At 44.8% G+C, this 19,667-nt stretch overlaps 1 protein-coding gene across 1 annotated transcript in view; it reads right to left on the bottom strand.

The window, feature by feature from the left end:
* myom2a (myomesin 2a) overlaps positions 1 to 19,667 on the bottom strand; it is a 60,798-nt gene that overhangs the window by 6,330 nt on the left and 34,801 nt on the right. The window contains exons 16-31 of the mRNA XM_056280038.1: positions 19,059 to 19,233; positions 16,265 to 16,386; positions 14,538 to 14,725; positions 12,665 to 12,791; positions 11,299 to 11,477; positions 10,084 to 10,198; positions 9,457 to 9,616; positions 7,974 to 8,080; positions 6,734 to 6,778; positions 6,277 to 6,413; positions 5,161 to 5,305; positions 4,730 to 4,789; positions 3,739 to 3,806; positions 3,360 to 3,473; positions 906 to 993; positions 722 to 760 (exon numbers count right to left, since the gene is read on the bottom strand). Coding sequence (XP_056136013.1) covers positions 722 to 760; positions 906 to 993; positions 3,360 to 3,473; positions 3,739 to 3,806; positions 4,730 to 4,789; positions 5,161 to 5,305; positions 6,277 to 6,413; positions 6,734 to 6,778; positions 7,974 to 8,080; positions 9,457 to 9,616; positions 10,084 to 10,198; positions 11,299 to 11,477; positions 12,665 to 12,791; positions 14,538 to 14,725; positions 16,265 to 16,386; positions 19,059 to 19,233 — 1,869 coding nt within the window. The remainder of the gene's footprint in view (positions 1 to 721; positions 761 to 905; positions 994 to 3,359; positions 3,474 to 3,738; positions 3,807 to 4,729; positions 4,790 to 5,160; positions 5,306 to 6,276; positions 6,414 to 6,733; positions 6,779 to 7,973; positions 8,081 to 9,456; positions 9,617 to 10,083; positions 10,199 to 11,298; positions 11,478 to 12,664; positions 12,792 to 14,537; positions 14,726 to 16,264; positions 16,387 to 19,058; positions 19,234 to 19,667) is intronic.

The raw sequence follows: 19,667 nt of genomic DNA, 5'->3' as shown, positions 1-19,667 counted from the left end.
GCAGTTTTTTTTTAATTTGGATGCTGCACAGTGTGTGGATTTGAGCTTATTATCAATCTCTTCTTCTTTCAGCTTTCCCCCTGTTCTTCAGGGGTCGCCACAGCGGATTTCACAGTTTCCACCAGGACCCTGTGAGGGCACAGCAACAATGCTGGCTGTTGTCAATACGGGCCTCGACCGATTCGGTATGGTCTTGTCAATCTGCGGACTGATTTGGCAAAATTTTACATCGGATGCCCTTCCTGACACAACCACTAACCCAACGGACGGGGGGGGGGGGGGGGGTTGGGGAGAGAGCACAGGTAAAGCGCCAGACGCCATCCCAAGCTTATTATCAATCTCTATCCCGAGGTATTTTTATGTTGACGCTCCGACTAATTCACCACTAATCTGGGTTAGAGCTACAACAGCCCTGTTGTGTTTATCATCAATAATCACGTCGTTGGTTTTCTTTACATTGACCTGAAGGTAATTATCCTGACATTGCTTTCTCAGATGATATAATATACACTCCTAACTTCCCAACTTGTCCCATAACCCCCATAACCTGTCATATTTAATCAGACCCCCTTGTTGCCATTCTCAGCAATCACGCACACGCAGCTCACACCTGTCCATTCAACCAGTTTGTCTGTTCACATGGACGTTGGATATTATGGGTCCCCAAACAGGGTTTGGGATGGTGTGTATAAATAAATCAGTCAATGAAAACTCATCCTACCAGCGATATGGGCAATGGCGTTGATGATATCGTCGAACACTGCAAAAAAAAAGAAACCACAATGAAAAGGAGAGAAATGTCCTGTTCGCATCAGATCAGACCAGAGTACAAGACTAACTGCTGAACACCAGGAAGGAACATGCTTTGGAGACCGAGCGAGCCTTGAGGGAATTCACGAGCTCACCTTCACCAGAGACATCCAGCAGAGAGGTGTCCTTTCCTCTGTCGTCACCGAGAGTCGCTTTGTAAATGCCGTGGTCTTTTCTGGAGAACTGAAAGATATCAGAGACTACATCAGCAGCACTTCACACATGACTCCAGTTTACGACACTTAATAGGCCTTTTCACTTCATCCGTAAGTGATTTTAATAGAAATTGAATAAAAAGGGGATCCTTGATCTTATGATGCAAATATTTATTCTATTCTGGTCTACATAGACAGACAGACAGAGACACAGACAGAGACACAGATAGATAGATAGATAGATAGATAGATAGATAGATAGATAGATAGATAGATAGATAGATAGATAGATAGATAGATAGATAGATAGATAGATAGCGTACCATGGGGCTTCAGTCAGGGCCTTCAGTAATGAACTGCACCCCCCCCCCCCACACACACACAAACACACATTTATCATATGGGTGCTGATACAGCCTACACAGCCACATACAAAATACAGTGTCAACACACTATATGCACTACTGGACCAACACCAACAGGACAGCTGATTGTCAACAACCACAACGCATATGCACACCACTGTGCACTATAACAGCTATTGCAGCATCACAATCAGATCTTCCTTTATGTTGCTCAGCAACCAGACTGCAAACGCACACCACATGGCACAAAAACAACTAACAAGTTTCCACTGTTGACGTTGTCACACAACCAGTCACTCGCACCACTTCAACAATTTCAATAAAGTATAGCCACAACATCTTTTTTCTTTATGCATGCTCAATAATTCAATAATCTCAATTGAAGAGGTCACTTGACCACAACTGACCTTCATAAGGGCGGGGATACCTGCAGTCAGTTGAGACTGAAGAGGTCACTTGACCACAACTGACCTTCATAAGGGTGGGGATACCTGCAGTCAGTTGAGACTGAAGAGGTCACGTGGATGAGTGATGAAACGTTTCCCTCAATAAACGTTGTGTCCAGATGAACTGATTCAACTTTCTATAGCCCCAATATTATTAGTGCACTGCCTTCAGTTCAAGAAGAAAAATGTGCACATCAACCTGGGGTTGAAGTTCCACCTCTCTTGAGAGACACGTGGCAGCCTTCTCTCACTAAATTCAGCCTGTAATTTAGTCCGTTTGGGAGAACATGTAAAAAGTGCACCCAGGACTCGGACTCAAGTCCGACTCGAGTCCTGATTTTCAGGACTCGTGACTCAACTTGGACTGGAACACTGATGACTCGGACTTGGACTCGAGCATTGACTGCATTCGGACTCGAATTTGGAGATGAGGACTCGGACCTGTTAATTGATAAAGACTGTTTTTGTTTTTTTTGTTAGTTTTTTTTGTAATAGGCCTTAATAATTTGGCATAAGATATTGATCGCAATATTAATACCGTAACATTGATCAATAGCTTTTTTACGGTGCCAGAGTGGAGCACTGGAGCCCATCTTGGAACTCAACTCAGACTCAACCTTGACGACTCGGACTCAGGCAATGGGGACTCGGACTAGGACTCTTCTTTGGGGACTCGGACTCGAACACTGGGGACTCGAGACTTGAATTGGACTCGAGGTTTAGTGGCTCGACTACAACACTGACTAGTGCGGGTCCAAGCAGCCGTGATGTGTTTAGATTACATAGGAAATCCCGGTTTAGCCACATGAGAAAACAAGTAATTGAATTCAGACACATTTCAGGTAGACTTCAATTTAACTATGAAAAACCAAATAACGACTTTGATTTTGACAGGGCCAGCAGTGAAGGCCCTGATGGCCCTGGCAGCCCGCCACTGATTAGACAGACAGACAGACAGACAGACAGACAGACAGACAGACAGACAGACAGACAGACAGACAGACAGACAGACAGACAGACAGACAGACAGACAGACAGACAGACAGACAGACAGACAGACAGACAGACAGACAGACAGACAGACAGATAGATAGATAGATAGATAGATAGATAGATAGATAGATAGATAGATAGATAGATAGATAGATAGATAGATAGATAGATAGATAGTTAGTTAGATAGATAGATAGAGAGAGAGAGATAGATAGACCAAAAGACACATAGATAGACAGAAAGACAGACAGGTAGACAGACAAACAGATGGATATAGACAGCCCAACAAACAGACAGACACTGAAAGACAAAGACAAACAGACAGAAGGAAAGACAGATAGACAGACAGACAGATAGACAGACTGAAAGACAGACAGACATACAAATCGATAGACTGACAGACAGACTAAAAGACAGACAGACTTATTGACAGACAGATGGACAGAAAGACAGATAGACAGACATGCAGACAGACAGCTAGATAAACACAGCTGAGTAATCATGGTGAGATGTGAACGTAATATGTCTGCATCACAGCACAACAGCGTTGCAGCCTCTTCCTGTAAGCGTCCAGTGGCTTCACTAGTTACCAGTGGGATGGGGAGAGCGCAGGAGCCTGACATGACGTTGGGGGGAGTTTCAGGAACGAGCTCCTCCTCATCCTTGTACCAGTGGAAAGTTGACTCCTTCTTCACGTTGGCCACCTGACAGGTGATGTGAGGTAAAACCAGTTAATATCTCTTTCAACACACACACAAAAAGGCAGCCAAAGGTAATAATAACATGCAAACTCCACATAGAAGATGACCCGGGATGACCCCCAAGGTTGGACTACCCCAGGGCTCGAACCTAGGACCTTCTTGCTGTGAGGCGACCGTGCTAACCACTGCGCCATCATGCCACTTGTTTGAATCTAATAATAATAACAATAATAATAACAATAAAAAAAAAAGGTCTGAATCTTTTTACCTTGCAGACAAGCATAACGGTACAATCCTCCGCCACAGAGAAAGACAGGTACTCTGAGAAGTGTGGGCCTAAAAATGAAGATGAGGCACTGTGTTATCTTAAATGGTACCAGTATAGTGATGAAGCAGAAGGCAACGATGGCTTTAAATCAAACAAAACTTAAAAAAGATTTGCACAGGAGGAATTGTTTCAAATCAAAGTCCATGTGCGTGAACATTGTGGGCTAATGCAACACACAGTGTTTTCTTTAGGAGGGATGTTATGATGAGCTGTGGCCCTGCAGGGGTCAGAGAGGTACATGGAAACCTGGAGAGATCCTGCAAGAGTAACTGTGACTGTTGGTGTACCACAGGGCTCTCATCTAAGATTTTTCACAACATGTGGTGTGATAATGTTTTCCATGTTATCCAGCACTTGTGTACTGTGTACCGGATGTCCTGCAATGCTCTTGCATTGTTGTCGTTCCCATAACATCGATAACACTGTGTTGTCTGTTGTACAATCGAGACATGAAACCCAAAAAAATTTCAGCAATCTGACAAATAAAAGACAAGGGGGACGTAGCGCATGGGAGGATCACGCCATTCCCCCCAGTCCCCCCACTTCTGAACAGGTGCCCTGACCGACCAGAGGAGGCGCTAGTGCAGCAACCAGGACTTGTACCTACATCTGGCTTCCCACCCACAGACACGACCAATTGTGTCTGTAGGGACGCCCGACCAAGCTGGAGGTAACATGGGGATTCCAACCGGCGATCCCTGTGTTGGTAGGCAACGGAATAGACCACTACACCACCCGAACACCCCATGGGGTAAATACTTTGAAAATCACTGACAGTAAAATGACTACAGTGTCATTCATTTAAACTGTGAATTGGGCTTTTGTGCAAGTGTTCACCCTGAATGCTGAGGAAATAATAATAATAATAATAATAATAATAATAATAATAATAATGCTGTGTGTTGGTAAAATGAGTGTGCATGTTCGGCACCTTGCTTTCTGATGTGCTCCTTTCTCTGGAACTCTGCTTCTTTCAGGGCGGCCTTGAACACTGCAAGAGAACATCACAACAAAACCAGGTGAATGGAAACCACTGCACCGCTCAGCAGGTGTGGGAAGAGGTGAACGCTTGTGTCTGTCTATGGAAATGACTCAAAAACCACAGGTCACCGCGGTTATATGCCTGTATCATAATCATATCATAGTGTAATCTAAATATCATAATCGATATAGCAATTTAGGAGATGATAAAATGACTAGCCAAAAGCATTCATCCAACCTAAAATCCAACAGCTATCCAGTGAGCCACAATCCTAAAAACCAATCAGTCAACCAACCAACCAGTCAGTCAAACTAACACCTCACCCTCATAACTAATAAAAAAAACATTAACCAGTAATTCCCCAGATGAGAGAGCCTTACCGTCTCCCACTAGGACGAGGGAGCTCTGGTTTTTGGCCCTGCCGTCATGGATCTGGACAGTGTAGGTGCCCTCGTTGGCCTTGGTGAAGTGATCCACTGTCATCTGGATGACTCCAGTTGCCACATCGTGGCTGATCTTTATGCCCTGAAAAGACAAGAGTTGTTCTACTGATGTATCCAATTTATCTGGTTTGTGAAGCACTTTGTCACACTTGTTTTAAAAAGTGCTTAATAAATAGGGTTTTTATTATTATTATCATTATTGCAGTTGCTGTTGTTAGTGACAGTAAAAAGCAGCATTATAAGTACAATATAGCCATTGCTGAGGTGTTGAGAGGGGCCTACAGTCTTACCATCCCCATAGGTAAACAAGTATTTATTTATGTTATTTTAATGTCAGCAAAATTATGAGGGGCATACCGCAACATCTTAAAGAAGCAGGACTAAAGTGTCTGAGAATTTTTAGAATAACGCATTCAGAATACTTCAAGTGTCTACAGATATGGAAATACCAAATCGGTAAGTGGGTAAAGCAACAATAATATCCCCTCCCTCACGCCTTTTTTCCTCCCCTGTTATATTTGGCCAATTGCCCCACTCTTCTGAGCCGTCCCGGTCACTGCCCCACCCCCTCTGCTGATCCGAGGAGGGCTGCAGACTACCACATGTTTCCTCTGATACACGTGGAGTCGCCAGCCGCTTCTTTTCACCTGACAGTGAGGAGTTTTGCCTGACAGTGAGGAGTTTTGCCAGGGGGACATAGCGCGTGGGAGGATCATGCTATTCCCCCCAGTTCCCCCTCCCCCTATACAGGTGCCCCGACCAGAGGAGGTGCTAATGCAGCAACCAGGACACATACCCACATCCGGGTTCCCACCTGCAGACACGACTAATTGTGTCTTGTAGGGACGCCCGACTAAGCTGGAGGTAACACGAGGATTCGAACCAGCGATCCCCGTGTTGGTAGGCAACAGAATAGACCGCCACGCCACCCGGATGCAACAATATCTTTGTACTGAGTATATCGTATATTGTTATAGTCTGCAAGCCACAAGCAATGCTCAAATATGTGCTCAGGCATAAACGGAGTCAGTGACCATACTGGAGACACGCTACCTCGCCGCTGGTGACCTCTTTATCATTGACGATGAACCTGTAGGACGCGGCGGGGGAAAGTTTCATTGCCTGCATCCAGAAACGCACATGGCCCTTCTCCAGAATCTCGTAGTTCAGTTCGTGTTTCAGGGGGATGACTGGTCAGAGACAAGGGGAGACAAAAGGAGTTAAAGGGAGTGAGGAGGCACTTAGCTCCAAGACAAGGAAAAGGTGACATCTCTCCAAAATCAACAAGCGAGAAGATGAAAAACAAAACATATTTCTTTTGAGAGACAGAGTGGTGAAGTGCTTGGTTGATAAAATGGTAGAATGCATCATCCATATTATAGTGACAGTTGATAACAGGTTTTTTTTCTACTTAATATCACCCAACATGTTTTGTAGTTTTTAGTGATTATTCCATTTTATTTATGTTACAAACTTGAGTTTGGAGGAAACGTTTGGATGTAAAACTCACCTGGGTGTCTGATGGCGTAACTGAGCTCCAGCATGCTGTTCAGGGCTACAGAACAGAGTCGACAAAAAATCACATTGTCAAATATATAACATTATCTATATTAAAATAACATTATCCTGTTAACCAATTACATCCAATTTAGGCTAGCTGTGGGGTTGGAGATTATCTCAGCGGGCAGAAGGCAGGGACACACACCTGGAAAGGGTGCAAGTCAACCACTGGGCCAAAACAGGCTACCCATTCACCACAAATACAAACCTATGGGCAAACTATGAAACTCCAATTCACCTTTCATGCACGCCTTTAGACTGTAGATGGAGATCTGAGTACTGTGTGCAAGCCGATGCAAACACAAGGAGAACATGCAACTGAACCCAGATACCTCTGTGAGGCCACAGCATAAATCACTAAGCCATTATGCCCATATGAGGTGGCTGACTATGTCACAGTGACACAATCACTCACATGGTGGTTGAATACAGGATATATGCATTTGTAGATTAATGCATAAAGTATGCTATTTATGTAAGTCTTGCACAGTCCCACCGCAATGTGTACAAGGTGCTGTTGTCCTTTTAATAAGTGTGTCAGTATGTAGGGCAGTACTACGTTAGTCTGTTAGGAGTCCTGCTGTCTGTGTACCATGTGTGTCAGTATGTACTATATTAGTCTATTAGATTTCCAGTTTTCTTGTACAATGTATGTAGTAGGTAGTATAACAAACCACCACCCCCCCTTTTTCTCCCCAACTGTACTTGGCCAATTACCCTATTTTCCGAGCCGTTCCGGTCACTGCTCCGACCCCCTCTGCCGATCCGGGGAGGGCTGCAGACTACCGCATGCCTCCTCCGATACATGTGGAGTCGCCTGCCGCTTCTTTTCACCTGACAGTGAGGAGTTTCGCCAGGAGGATGTAGCGCGTGGAAGGATCACGCTATTCCCCCTAGTTCCCCCTCCCCCCTGAACAGGCGCCCTGACCGATCAGAGGAGACGCTAGTGCAGCGACCAGGACACATACCCACACCCGGCTTCCCACCCGCAGACACGGCCAATTGTGTCAGTAGGGATGCCCGACCGAGCCAGATGTAACACGGGGATTCGAACCGGCGATTCCCATGTTGGTAGGCAATGGAATAGACCACCACACTACCTGGACGCCCCACAAACCAAATTGTTGTTACCTCTTACACTAACTTACACTAACTCTGAATACTGCAGTTTGCTTTTTCACATAACTTACCGTCCTCTGTTAAAGTATGGCTGGCAGACACGCCGTCTGTGTCTGTGACAACAACAGAGTACCTGCCCAGGTCGTCCTTATCTGGGGCGTTGAAAGAGAGCCTGGAGCTGAAAAAGACAAACATTGACCATGTTGTTTAACACTGAACCTGACAACGTCTCCGAGGACCACCGGATAAGCACAGTACAACCCTGTTGGAACTGCTGGAGCACTTCTGGTAGTTTGGGTTGTACTCTCCATTACTGTTTGGATTCTCTTGAGCAAGATACTTAACAAGTCCCGTGGAAGTGCTTCATGGACAACAAGGAAATAATGTGGTTGTAACGGGCAGGCAGAAGTGTAAAAACCAGACAAAAAAGGTCCTAACTGTATATTTGCTCAACCCAGGTACTAAACCAGTTGATCTCACTAACTAGTTTCTCCTACTGGGCTGAGGAGTGATGTTGATCAGAATCAGCTGGTTTCCTGCATGGATGGAGCCAAAGCACGGTTTAATACTTTTACTTTGTGGCTCGGTTTTTACACCTCCAGCAGCAAGCATGTGTGAATGTGTGTGTCTCTGAAAAATGGCACGAATGCTCTGCAAATCTGCTATGAATAAATGAGGGGTGAAAAGACATATAAAGCCAGAAAATACACCCCCTGGAGGAAACGTGTGGGCCAGCTGAAAGCAATGACAAGGTGGCTGCAGTTGTTACTAGAAAGCTGTGAACAGCCAATAATAAGCAGTCTATAATGCAGTAGTCCTTCTGCATTCCCCACATTACGCTATTCATTTCTTTTTTTTTTGGTTGGATTTTTCCCCTTTTGTCCCCAATTGTATCCAGCCAATCACCCCACTCTTCTGAGCTGTCCCGGTTCCTGCTCCACACCCTCTGCCGATCCGGGATGGGCTGCAGACTGCCACATGCTTCCTCCGATACATATGGAGTTGCCAGCTGCTTCTTTTCACCTGACAGTGAGGAGTTTTGCCAGGGGGACGTAGCGCATGGGAGGATCACGCTATTCCCCCCAGCCCCCCCCCCCGCGAACAGGCGCCCCGACTGACCAGAGGAGGCGCTAGTGCAGCAACCGGGACACATACCGACATCCGGCTTCCCACCCGCAGACACAGCCTATTGTGTCTGTAGGGAAGCCCGACCAAGCCGGAGGTAACACGGGTATTTGAACCAGCGATCCCTGTGTTGGTAGGCAACAAAACAGACCTCCACACTACCTGGATGCCCATGTTATTCATTTCTGGGGCAAAAAAAAATGAAAAGCAATACTTGAAAGAAATTAAAAAATATCAACACATCTCTTAATGTTTTGCAGGCTAAATGGTGTTGCTACGGACGTAGGACAAGCTGAAATCCAGTTTTCTCTTGAGAATAACAACAATAAAAAGAGAATAATATTTAAAATGTTCTCGGTGACGTCCGACTGTGGTGTCATTGATTCATGTTGGATGTCGTCGGTAGGTTTCGGACAAGGCAGTGCTTACGTTCTGCCCTTAGTTGTAACAGCAACTCTGGGACAGTCACCAATGGGCTTGTAGTTCTTTGACCACACAAACTGGGAGCTTTCGCAAATCTCACAGGCCTCGAGGGACAGGAAGATGTCGCCAGAGTCCTCGTCCACGCCACAGACAATTTCCTTGGTGCCTATGAACATGAAAATAAAAAAAAACAGACAACACCCCTGTTTTTGAGAAAGTTGTGACGCATATTACAGAAAAAACATGTCTCCACTTTTCCTCTCTTCTCATTTTGCATGTCAAGACCGAAATTGAGAAAAGAAAAAAAAAGGGGGAAAGAATGCAGGTGAAAAAAAAACACAAGACAAACGTTTGAAATTCAACAAAACAAAGAGATTTGACACATCATCAGGCAAAAAGTTTAGTGAATTCTCCACTTGCCTAGAAAACATTTGATAAGCACACAACATAATTCATATTAGCATAACTGAATAGTTCATAGTAGCATCAGTAGATGGTCCGTAGTAATACTAGTGAATAATTCATTGTCATGTCAGTGCATATCTCATTGTAGTACCAGTGATTAGTTTATAATACTATTACTCCATAGTAGTGTCAGTGAATAGTTCACAGTAGTACAGGTGAGTCATTTACCTGGCAGGGCCTCGGCACACACCGGCTCAGACGCCTGAGAGGCTTTACCTATGCCCTCAGCATTGACAGCACGCACTTTAAACACGTAGGATTCACCTTCCTCCAAACCCGTCACCTAGGAAATATAAAAACATGTCTCCTATCTAGTATACAAAAAGGAACATGTATGTATAGTTTACTGTCTATATGGTGGGCCAGTAGGGGGCAGTCTTCCCCCTGGTCCTAATAAAAAAACACAAATATCAAATCCTAATGCCCCAGTGCAGTGATGGGGACACTGTGCTGTAGGAGATGCCGTCCTTCTGATGGCAAGTCAAACCGAGGTCCTGACTCACTGTGGTCATTAAAGATCCAATGGCACTTACCAAAAAGAGTAGGGGGTTCCCCGGTGTCCTGGCAAATTCCCAGCCTGGCTATCTCCATCTGGCCACCTAATCACCACCCCATGTAACTGGCTCAATGATTCCTCCCTCTCGACCTCAAGCTGATCTGTGGTGAGTGTTCTGGTGCAAAATGGCTGCCGTGCATCACCCAGGCGGGTGCTACACATTGGTGGTGGTTAAAGTGAGTTACCCCCTTCAATGTGAAGCGCTTTGGGTGTCTAGAAAAGCACTATATAAATGTAATGATTATTATTATTATTATTATTATTATATACTATGTAGAATGATATAGTCTACGGTCTATATTGAGAGTGATCTACAAGCGCTTTTGTCAACGAGCACTCCCATTGAAAAACACTGTCACAAAAGTATTGTTTTTACAGCTATTAAAGCATCTGTTATTTTAACGCAGCACTGGGTTACGTTTTGGATTTTGGCAGTGCCTTTTATGTCAACTGTTGCAAAGACAACACAGTTACTTTTTTTTGTAAAATTGCCATGCTTTTATGTGTGCCACATAGCAACCCCTATATGTCCATGGGAGGTTTGGGTTTGGTGCTCTGTATCAGACAAAATGCACAGTGAAAACAAGGCTGCTGGGGGACTGATCTGAATAGTGATCGTGTCATTATTCCACACCCATCACACTACGCCACCAAAATGACTTGAATGGTGATATGTTAAGGTTACCTGGTGCTGCTTTTAATATTTAATGTATTAATGCAGGTTTAAAGAGCCATGATCTGCCGGTTCAGATACAGTTCACTGATGCTTTGGAAGTGGTAGTGAATGAATCCTGCTGACAAAATTCTTCATACTAATGAAATCTTACATGCAGGTAACGGTGGCCGACAGCTTCCTCATTCAAGGTGACAAAGTGTGAGGAACCCTTTTTGGCCATGTCCACGAAGTAACCGGTGATGGGGCTTGCTCCAGTGTACACAGGAGCCTTCCACAGGATGACCAGAGAGTGACCTCGGACTTCACTGAAGTTCAGGTCGTAGGCTGGGCCTAAACATCATGAAACAGAGGGAGAACACATGACAAAAAACACGATCTCTTTGATTTTCATCAGTTTTTGCTTTCCATTTGATAGGATAGTGAAGACAGACGGACAGGAAATTTAGTGTAGTGTCAAGGAAATGCTACTCTCAGTTACTCCAGTAACTGAGAGTAGCAAAGTACAAGTATTTTGCTACTAAAGTGCTTCTGCATCAACTGCAAATTGATTGATTTTTCAGATGTTGCTTCAGAAGTGGAATAAATATAATGATTCCCTTCTGAGGTGCAGTGAGAACTTCACAACTATAAAGGAATAAAATTCGATGCCGGGTTGGCTATGTTACTGTTGGACGGGTAAGTAGCATTGTCATTAAACATATAGCCATGGGTGATAAGTTATACATATTGTACAGTGTTTATTTCTTCGCTTCACATTTCTGCAGGAGTTCTGTCCCCCCCCCCCCCTTTTTTTTTCTCCCTGATTGTACTTGGTCAATCACCCCACTCTTCTGAGCCATCCCGGTCTCTGCTCCACCCCCTCTGCCGATTCGGGGAGGGCTGCAGACTACCACACGTCTCCTCCGATACATGAAGAGTCACCAGCCGCTTCTTTTCACCTGACAGTGAGGAGTTTCGCCAGGGGGACGTAGCGCATGGGAGGATAACGCTATTCCCCCAGTTCCCCCTCCCCCCGAACAGGCACCCTGACTGACCAGAGGAGGCGCTAGTGCAGCAACCAGGGCACATACCCACATCCGGCTTCCCACCTGCAGACACGGCCAATTGTGTCTGTAGGGACACCCATCCAAGCTGGAGGTAACACGGGGATTCGAACCAGCGATCCCTGTGTTGGTCGGCAACGGAATAGACCACCACGCTACCCGCACGCCCACTAGTGTAACTCTTGTCACTTGCGGGCCACTGTTGCTCAAAAAGGAAGGGTTGGCAATGTTGTTGGAATTCCTACTGGTCACTGATAGTGGTTAGTAGAGATAAAACCCCTACCAGGGCCTTTAACAAACTGAGCTGGCATTCAAAACTCCAAAATCTTGTTTCCTGCCTTCTTGAACGTGATCAAGCAAATGTGCAAACTGCATGCTAAACATTTACACTGACCATTCACTTGCTCACAGTAGGATACAATACCACCGTCCATCTTTCCAGCATTACTTTCTAAACAGTGATGTGTCTCCTACCGGGTTCTGCGATTGTCCAGGCTTCACACTTCATTGGCGCACTGGGAGCCGAGGGCACGCCCACGCCGGCCATGTTAGCAGCTTGAACCATGAACTCGTAGAAGGTTCCCGTAGTCAGATGGTCAATCTTTCAAACAAGAAAAGAGGCAGAGTGCTGTGTTGTTCTTGCAAAGACAGATACGCAGATTCATGCCGTGTACAATATGTCAGACTGGATTTGATGAGCAGGAAAACGGACCACATCATGCCCGTTTTTAAGTCTCTTCACTGGCCTTCCTCTTCATACAAGAATCGATTTTAAAATTCAACTGTTTGATGAAAAAGCTTCCCTCCCCCTTTTTCTCCCCAGTTGTATCCGGCCAATTACCCCACTCTTCTGAGTTGGCCTGGTCGCTGCTCCACCCCCTCTGCTGATCCAGGGAGGGCAGCAGACTACCGCATGCCTCCTCCGATACATGTGGAGTCGCCAGCCACTTCTTTTCACCTGACAGTGAGGAGTTTCGCCAGGGGGACGTAGCGCGTGGGAGGATCACGCTATTTCCCCCAGTTCCCCTTCCCACCCGAACAGGCGCCCCGACCGACCAGAGGAGGCGCTAGTACAGTGACCAGGACATACACCCACATCTGGCTTCCCACCCGCAGACACTGCCAATTGTGCCTGTAGAGACACCCGACCAAGCTGGAGGTAACACGGGGATTCGAACTGGCGATCCCCGGGTTGGTAGGCAACGGAATAGACCGCTATGGTACCTGGATGCCCCCGTGAAAAAGCTTTTAATGGCCCTAAAATACATGAAGTATATGCTTATATACCACCCAGCAGACTCTGCGCTGATCGAAGAACTTACCTGGTCACACTTCATTTAGTCTGACTGTCATTTTTACACCCATTTCAAATGGAACAAACTGCCTGATAACCTAACCTGAATTTTTACTAATGGCTCTTTTAAAGGAGAAAACATGGAGTGAGAAGAAGAGAGGGTTTTACAAACACACACACACACACACACAGCTGTGTGTGTGTGTGTGTGGCACTCTGTGGTGAAGTGCCTTCACCACAGAGGTAAAACCACCAACACCATCCAGACTCAACCAGCTGGTTTGAAAATTCAAACTGACGACATGTCTGTCACATACCCATCCTACTTCCAGGCTGCTGTATCAGATTTTTTTTTTTTTGAGGCACAACAGGTGGTTTGTTTTATTTGCCCTTCGAGTCAATGTAAAAGTCCTTTACTGTGCTAGCTGGTGTCACTGCAATGTGACAGCTGTCAGTCACACGGCAGGCGTGAGTTGAAATAGTAAAGAGGTCAATAGTCTGTTCACATCCAAAATAACACAATCTAGAAAAGTAAAATCAATGGAGGAATGTATATGTAAAAATAGATAATCCGCTGTAGGATTATACATTTTCACACGTACCTACATACATACATGTAAGTTTTTTTTAACCCCAAATTTCTTTTTAAATGTATTCTTATTTTTATTTTTCGATCTTTCAATGATTTAATTACAACAATAGGGGTTGCAAATGCAAACTACGCATTTCACTGAACTCGCCAGTGTTTGGAGTCATGGCAGGGAGCTTTTTCCGGTGGCTGGCATACGGCATGAACGTCAATTGGAGACTTTTACTCAGTACCCACAGACACGGCCAATCGTGTCGGTAGGGGCGCCTGACCAAGCTGGAGTTAACATGGGGATTCAAACCGCCGATACCCGTGTTGATAGGCAATGGAATAGACCGCCATGCCGCCTGAATGCCCCCTTGAGGGTTGGATTTTATCAAATTTGGAAGACAAAACTAGACATACAAAGTGAACTGACGCGTTTCAGTTTCAGTAGGTGGCATCATCACAGCCTGTCTACTTACAGTGCAGATCCTCTCCTTGATGGCTGTGGCGTTGACCTCCTTCCACTTCACGGTGTCGGCGTCGCGCTTGTCGATGTAGTAGGCGTTGATCTTCGACCCGCCACAATGTTTGGGGGTCTTCCAGGCCAGAGTGATGGACGAGCCGTCGCAGCTCAGCATGGTGATGCCGAATGGCGCACTGGGTGTGGCTGTATCACAACGGTACAGATGTAAGTTAACACTTGAAGTGCCTAGCTAAAACCCTTACCGAGCGTGACCCGGGAGGGATTTTATAATTCCCACCCTCCAGATTTCTGCATTTGTGCATTTATATCGCTGCCCAACAGATGTCAGTGTTCACCTGGAAATTACACACTGCACCTTTAAATTCTCAAGTCTCCAATAAGTTTTTCATTTGTGCTGGTTCAAATACTATATCTCCATTATCCATAATCATTGTTTTATTTCTTGTTTCTTCTCCATTTTTGTGTCAGACATTTAATTTTGCGTCAGGTGTTTCATTTCAGGTGCTGTTGTGAGTAAAAAAAAAAAGTTAACTGTAACTTTCATTAAATCAAAGTTCAAGTGGTTGTTAAGGTGCTGATTGAGGTTTCAAACCCATTTTTCAGAAAAACAAACATTCCGCAGATGTGTTCGTTTTTAAATGCGACAATAGCAGTCTGCTTTTCGGGGTCATGCGACGTGTCGGTCATGAAGCGGCAGTTACTTGCTAAGACGCTGTACAGTGACAGAGGAATACTGTGATTTAGGAGCAGACGTGGAAAGTGGTGAAAGTGGAAAAGGTGCATGGGTTCAGTTGGAGGTTATAATTTCTGAAAATAATATTGATAGTTAAACTGGTGTCATTCACACAGCAAGTCTATACATACCATAGCCCACAGCTCCTCCTGGACGAGACAGCAAAAAGATCCACACACAACATTAGACGGAGGGACAAAAGGCTAGTGCCACTACGAGTGCCACGATCTTTTGCCTTGTCTCATTTTATTTTTATTTATTTATTTTGGATCCCCCCCCCTTTTTCTCCTCAATTGTACTTGGCCAGTTACCCTACCCTTCCAAGCCATCCCAGTTACTGCTCAACCCCCTCTGCTGATCTGGGGAGGGCTGCAGACTACCACATGCCTCCTCCGATACATGTGGAGTCGCCAGCCGCTTCTTTTCACCTGACAGTGAGGCGTTTCGACAGGGGGACATAACGCGTGGGAGGATCATGCTATTCCCCCCAGTTCCCCCTCCCCACCGAACAGCGGCCCCGTACAACCAGAGGAGGCACTAGTGCAGCGACCAGGACACATACCCACATCCGGCTTCCCGCCCGCAGACACGGCCAATTGTGTCTGTAGGGACGCCTGACCAAGCCGGAGGTAACATGGGGATTTGAACCGGCGAGCCCCGTGTTAGTAGCCAACGGAATAGACCGCTACGCTACCCGAACACCTGCCTTGTCTCACTTTGAACATTTTCACCACTCTTCTTATTCTTCTTATTTTCTTTTTAACCATTCCAACTGTGAATTACATTCTTTAGTTTGTCCTGTCAGTTATTACAATAATTTTTTTAAATTTCATTGGCTTTTATTCATGTTTGATTTCAAACATCTGTTAACCTAATTTTAGAGATGTACTGACCGCGTTCATCATCTGTTTGGAATTTTGCGATGTCTTTGCATAAATGTTGAATACAATCACAGATAACTGGAGATCATTGTACAGCAGTGTACTGACCGAGAGCAGGCTCCACACTGATGGGAGAGGACTCCTGAGACTCATCACTGAGGCCGTACTGGTTAACGGCCTGGACACGGAAAACATAGGTGTCCCCTGGGACCAGGCCATGGACCACAAACCTAGGAGAGATGGAGGGAGACAGGGAGAGAGAGATTTAGTTTATATTTATATTTGATTCCACTGCCGCCATTCCTTTCAAAGCACTGTCTAGCCAGATACTTAAAGGTGTAATCAGCGAAGTGTTTCTCTAGAGACCACCATCAGCCACCAGTAGGAATTACAGCAATGTCATCTACGATGGCCCTCGAGTGACAGAACTAATGCTAATAACATCGCACACCTTCACATGTCACCAATGGCAGAGATGTCAGAGAAATGTCAGGTGAAGAAATAATCCTATTCTAAAACACTGTACAATGTGAATAACTAATCATGTTATAAAACACTGCATAATATAACTGATCATTTTATCAAACATTGTACAAAACATACAACTAGCCATGTTATAAAACAATGGAACATTTTTGTAACTTCTCACACATGGTTGTATATATATATATATATATATATATATATATATACACTACCGTTCAAAAGTTTGGGATCACATTGAAATGTCCATATTTTTGAAGGAAAAGCACTGTACTGTTCAATGAAGATAACTTTAAACTAGTCTTAACTTTAAAGAAATACACTCTATACATTGCTAATGTGGTAAATGACTATTCTAGCTGCAAATGTCTGGTTTTTGGTGCAATATCTACATAGGTGTATAGAGGCCCATTTCAAGCAACTATCACTCCAGTGTTCTAATGGTACAATGTGTTTGCTCATTGGCTCAGAAGGCTAATTGATGATTAGAAAACCCTTGTGCAATCATGTTCACACATCTGAAAACAGTTTAGCTCATTACAGAAGCTACAAAACTGACCTTCCTTTGAGCAGATTGAGTTTCTGGAGCATCACATTTGTGGGGTCAATTAAACGCTCAAAATGGCCAGAAAAAGAGAACTTTCATCTGAAACTTGACAGTCTATTCTTGTTCTTAGAAATGAAGGCTATTCCATGCGAGAAATTGCTAAGAAATTGAAGATTTCCTACACCGGTGTGTACTACTCCCTTCAGAGGACAGCACAAACAGGCTCTAACCAGAGTAGAAAAAGAAGTGGGAGGCCGCGTTGCACAACTGAGCAAGAAGATAAGTACATTAGAGTCTCTAGTTTGAGAAACAGATGCCTCACAGGTCCCCAACTGGCATCTTCATTAAATAGTACCCGCAAAACACCAGTGTCAACATCTACAGTGAAGAGGCGGCTGCGGGATTCTGGGCTTCAGGGCAGAGTGGCAAAGAAAAAGCCATATCTGAGACTGACCAATAAAAGAAAAAGATTAAGATGGGCAAAAGAACACAGACATTGGACAGAGGAAGACTGGAAAAAAGTGTTGTGGACGGATGAATCCAAGTTTGAGGTGTTTGGTTCACAAAGAAGAACGTTTGTGAGACACAGAACAAATGAAAAGATGCTGGAAGAATGCCTGACGCCATCTGTTAAGCATGGTGGAGGTAATGTGATGGTCTGGGGTTGCTTTGGTGCTGGTAAGGTGGGAGATTTGTACAGGGTAAAAGGGATTCTGAATAAGGAAGGCTATCACTCCATTTTGCAACGCCATGCCATACCCAGTGGACAGCGCTTGATTGGAGCCAATTTCATCCTACAACAGGACAATGACCCTAAACACACCTCCAAATTGTGCAAGAACTATTTAGAGCAGAAGCAGGCAGCTGGTATTCTATCGGTAATGGAGTGGCCAGCGCAGTCACCAGATCTGAACCCCATTGAGCTGTTGTGGGAGCAGCTTGACCGTATGGTACGCAAGAAGTGCCCATCCAACCAATCCAACTTGTGGGAGCTGCTTCTGGAAGCGTGGGGTGCAATTTCTCCAGATTACCTCAACAAATTAACAGCTAGAATGCCAAAGGTCTGCAATGCTGTAATTGCTGCAAATGGAGGATTCTTTGACGAAAGCAAAGTTTGATGTAAAAAAAATCTTATTTCAAATACAAATCATTATTTCTAACCTTGTCAATGTCTTGACTCTATTTTCTATTCATTTCACAACATATGGTGGTGAATAAGTGTGACTTTTCATGGAAAACACAAAATTGTTTGGGTGATCCCAAACTTTTGAACGGTAGTGTATATATATATATATATATATATATATATATATACATACCCCCCCCTTTTTTTCCTCCCTAATTGTACTTGGCCAATTACTCTATTTTTCGAGCCATCCCGGTCACTGCTCCACCCCCTCTGCCAATCAGGGAGGGCCACTGTAACTACCACATGCCTCCTCCGATACATGTGGAGTCGCCAGCCGCTTCTTTTCACCTGACAGTGAGGAAGTTTGCCAGGGGGAAAGCATAGTGCGTGGGAGGATCAAACTGTTCCCCCCAATTCCCCCTCCCCCCCAAACAAGCGCCCCGACCAACCAGAGGAGGCACTAGTGCAGTGACCAGGACACATACCCACATCCGGCTTCCCATCCCACTCGCAGACATGGCCAATTGTGTCTGTAGGGACGCCCAACCAAGCCGGAGGTAACACGGGGATTCGAACCGCCGATCCCCTTGTTGGTAGGCAACGGAATAGACCGCCACACCACCCGGACGGGTAAATCCCTTTGTGACAAAAAACCCCACTATCAATGCATTTGAGTATCACATTGCAGAACCTGGGATCATACTCATGGTGTATAAACTGTCTGCGTGAGGACGAGGGCTGACCTGGTGTCTCTGAAGGGCTTGTGGTTGCACGGGAACCACTGCTTGTCGCCGGCAACACGTCCGTCGATGTAATATCCCATGAGGTTGTTGAGGTGTTTCGGAGGATCCCACTGAACAAACACAGAGGATTTGGTGTTTCTGGTGGCCACAACCTGGCCTGGAGCGGAGGGGACACCTGTTACCAGAGGGGGGAAATTTATCGTCAGTGCTTTATTTATTTTTTTCTTTATTATTTTTGTAATTGAACTTCATAATGCAAGTTTTCAATTGGGCAGCCAACAGAGTATTTAAACCTGGAGCACTATGTTCTGACATGTAGTTCTCAGTAGATCTCTGTATCCATCAAACAACAACAAAAAAACGCAAGTTTATCACATAATATCAGAAATATGGACGAAATATGAAAGTATCGATCCGAAAAATGGCCTTTCATTAGGGTATCAGCTTACAAACCGGTGACTTTACCTGCACTCCTTTCCAAAGTGACATCCTTTGCTATTTTAAAACTATGTACAATAGTTATGACATTTTTTGCATTATATCTCAAATTTGGGATACCATAAATATAAAATGTTTTGTTTCAAAATGACGGATCTCATATTTAACCGT

The sequence above is a fragment of the Lampris incognitus genome, chromosome 5, assembly GCF_029633865.1.
Source record: "Lampris incognitus isolate fLamInc1 chromosome 5, fLamInc1.hap2, whole genome shotgun sequence".
NCBI lineage: Eukaryota > Metazoa > Chordata > Actinopteri > Lampriformes > Lampridae > Lampris > Lampris incognitus.
Note: the sequence above shows the minus strand (reverse complement) of the source record. Positions and strands in the feature narration are given on the sequence as shown.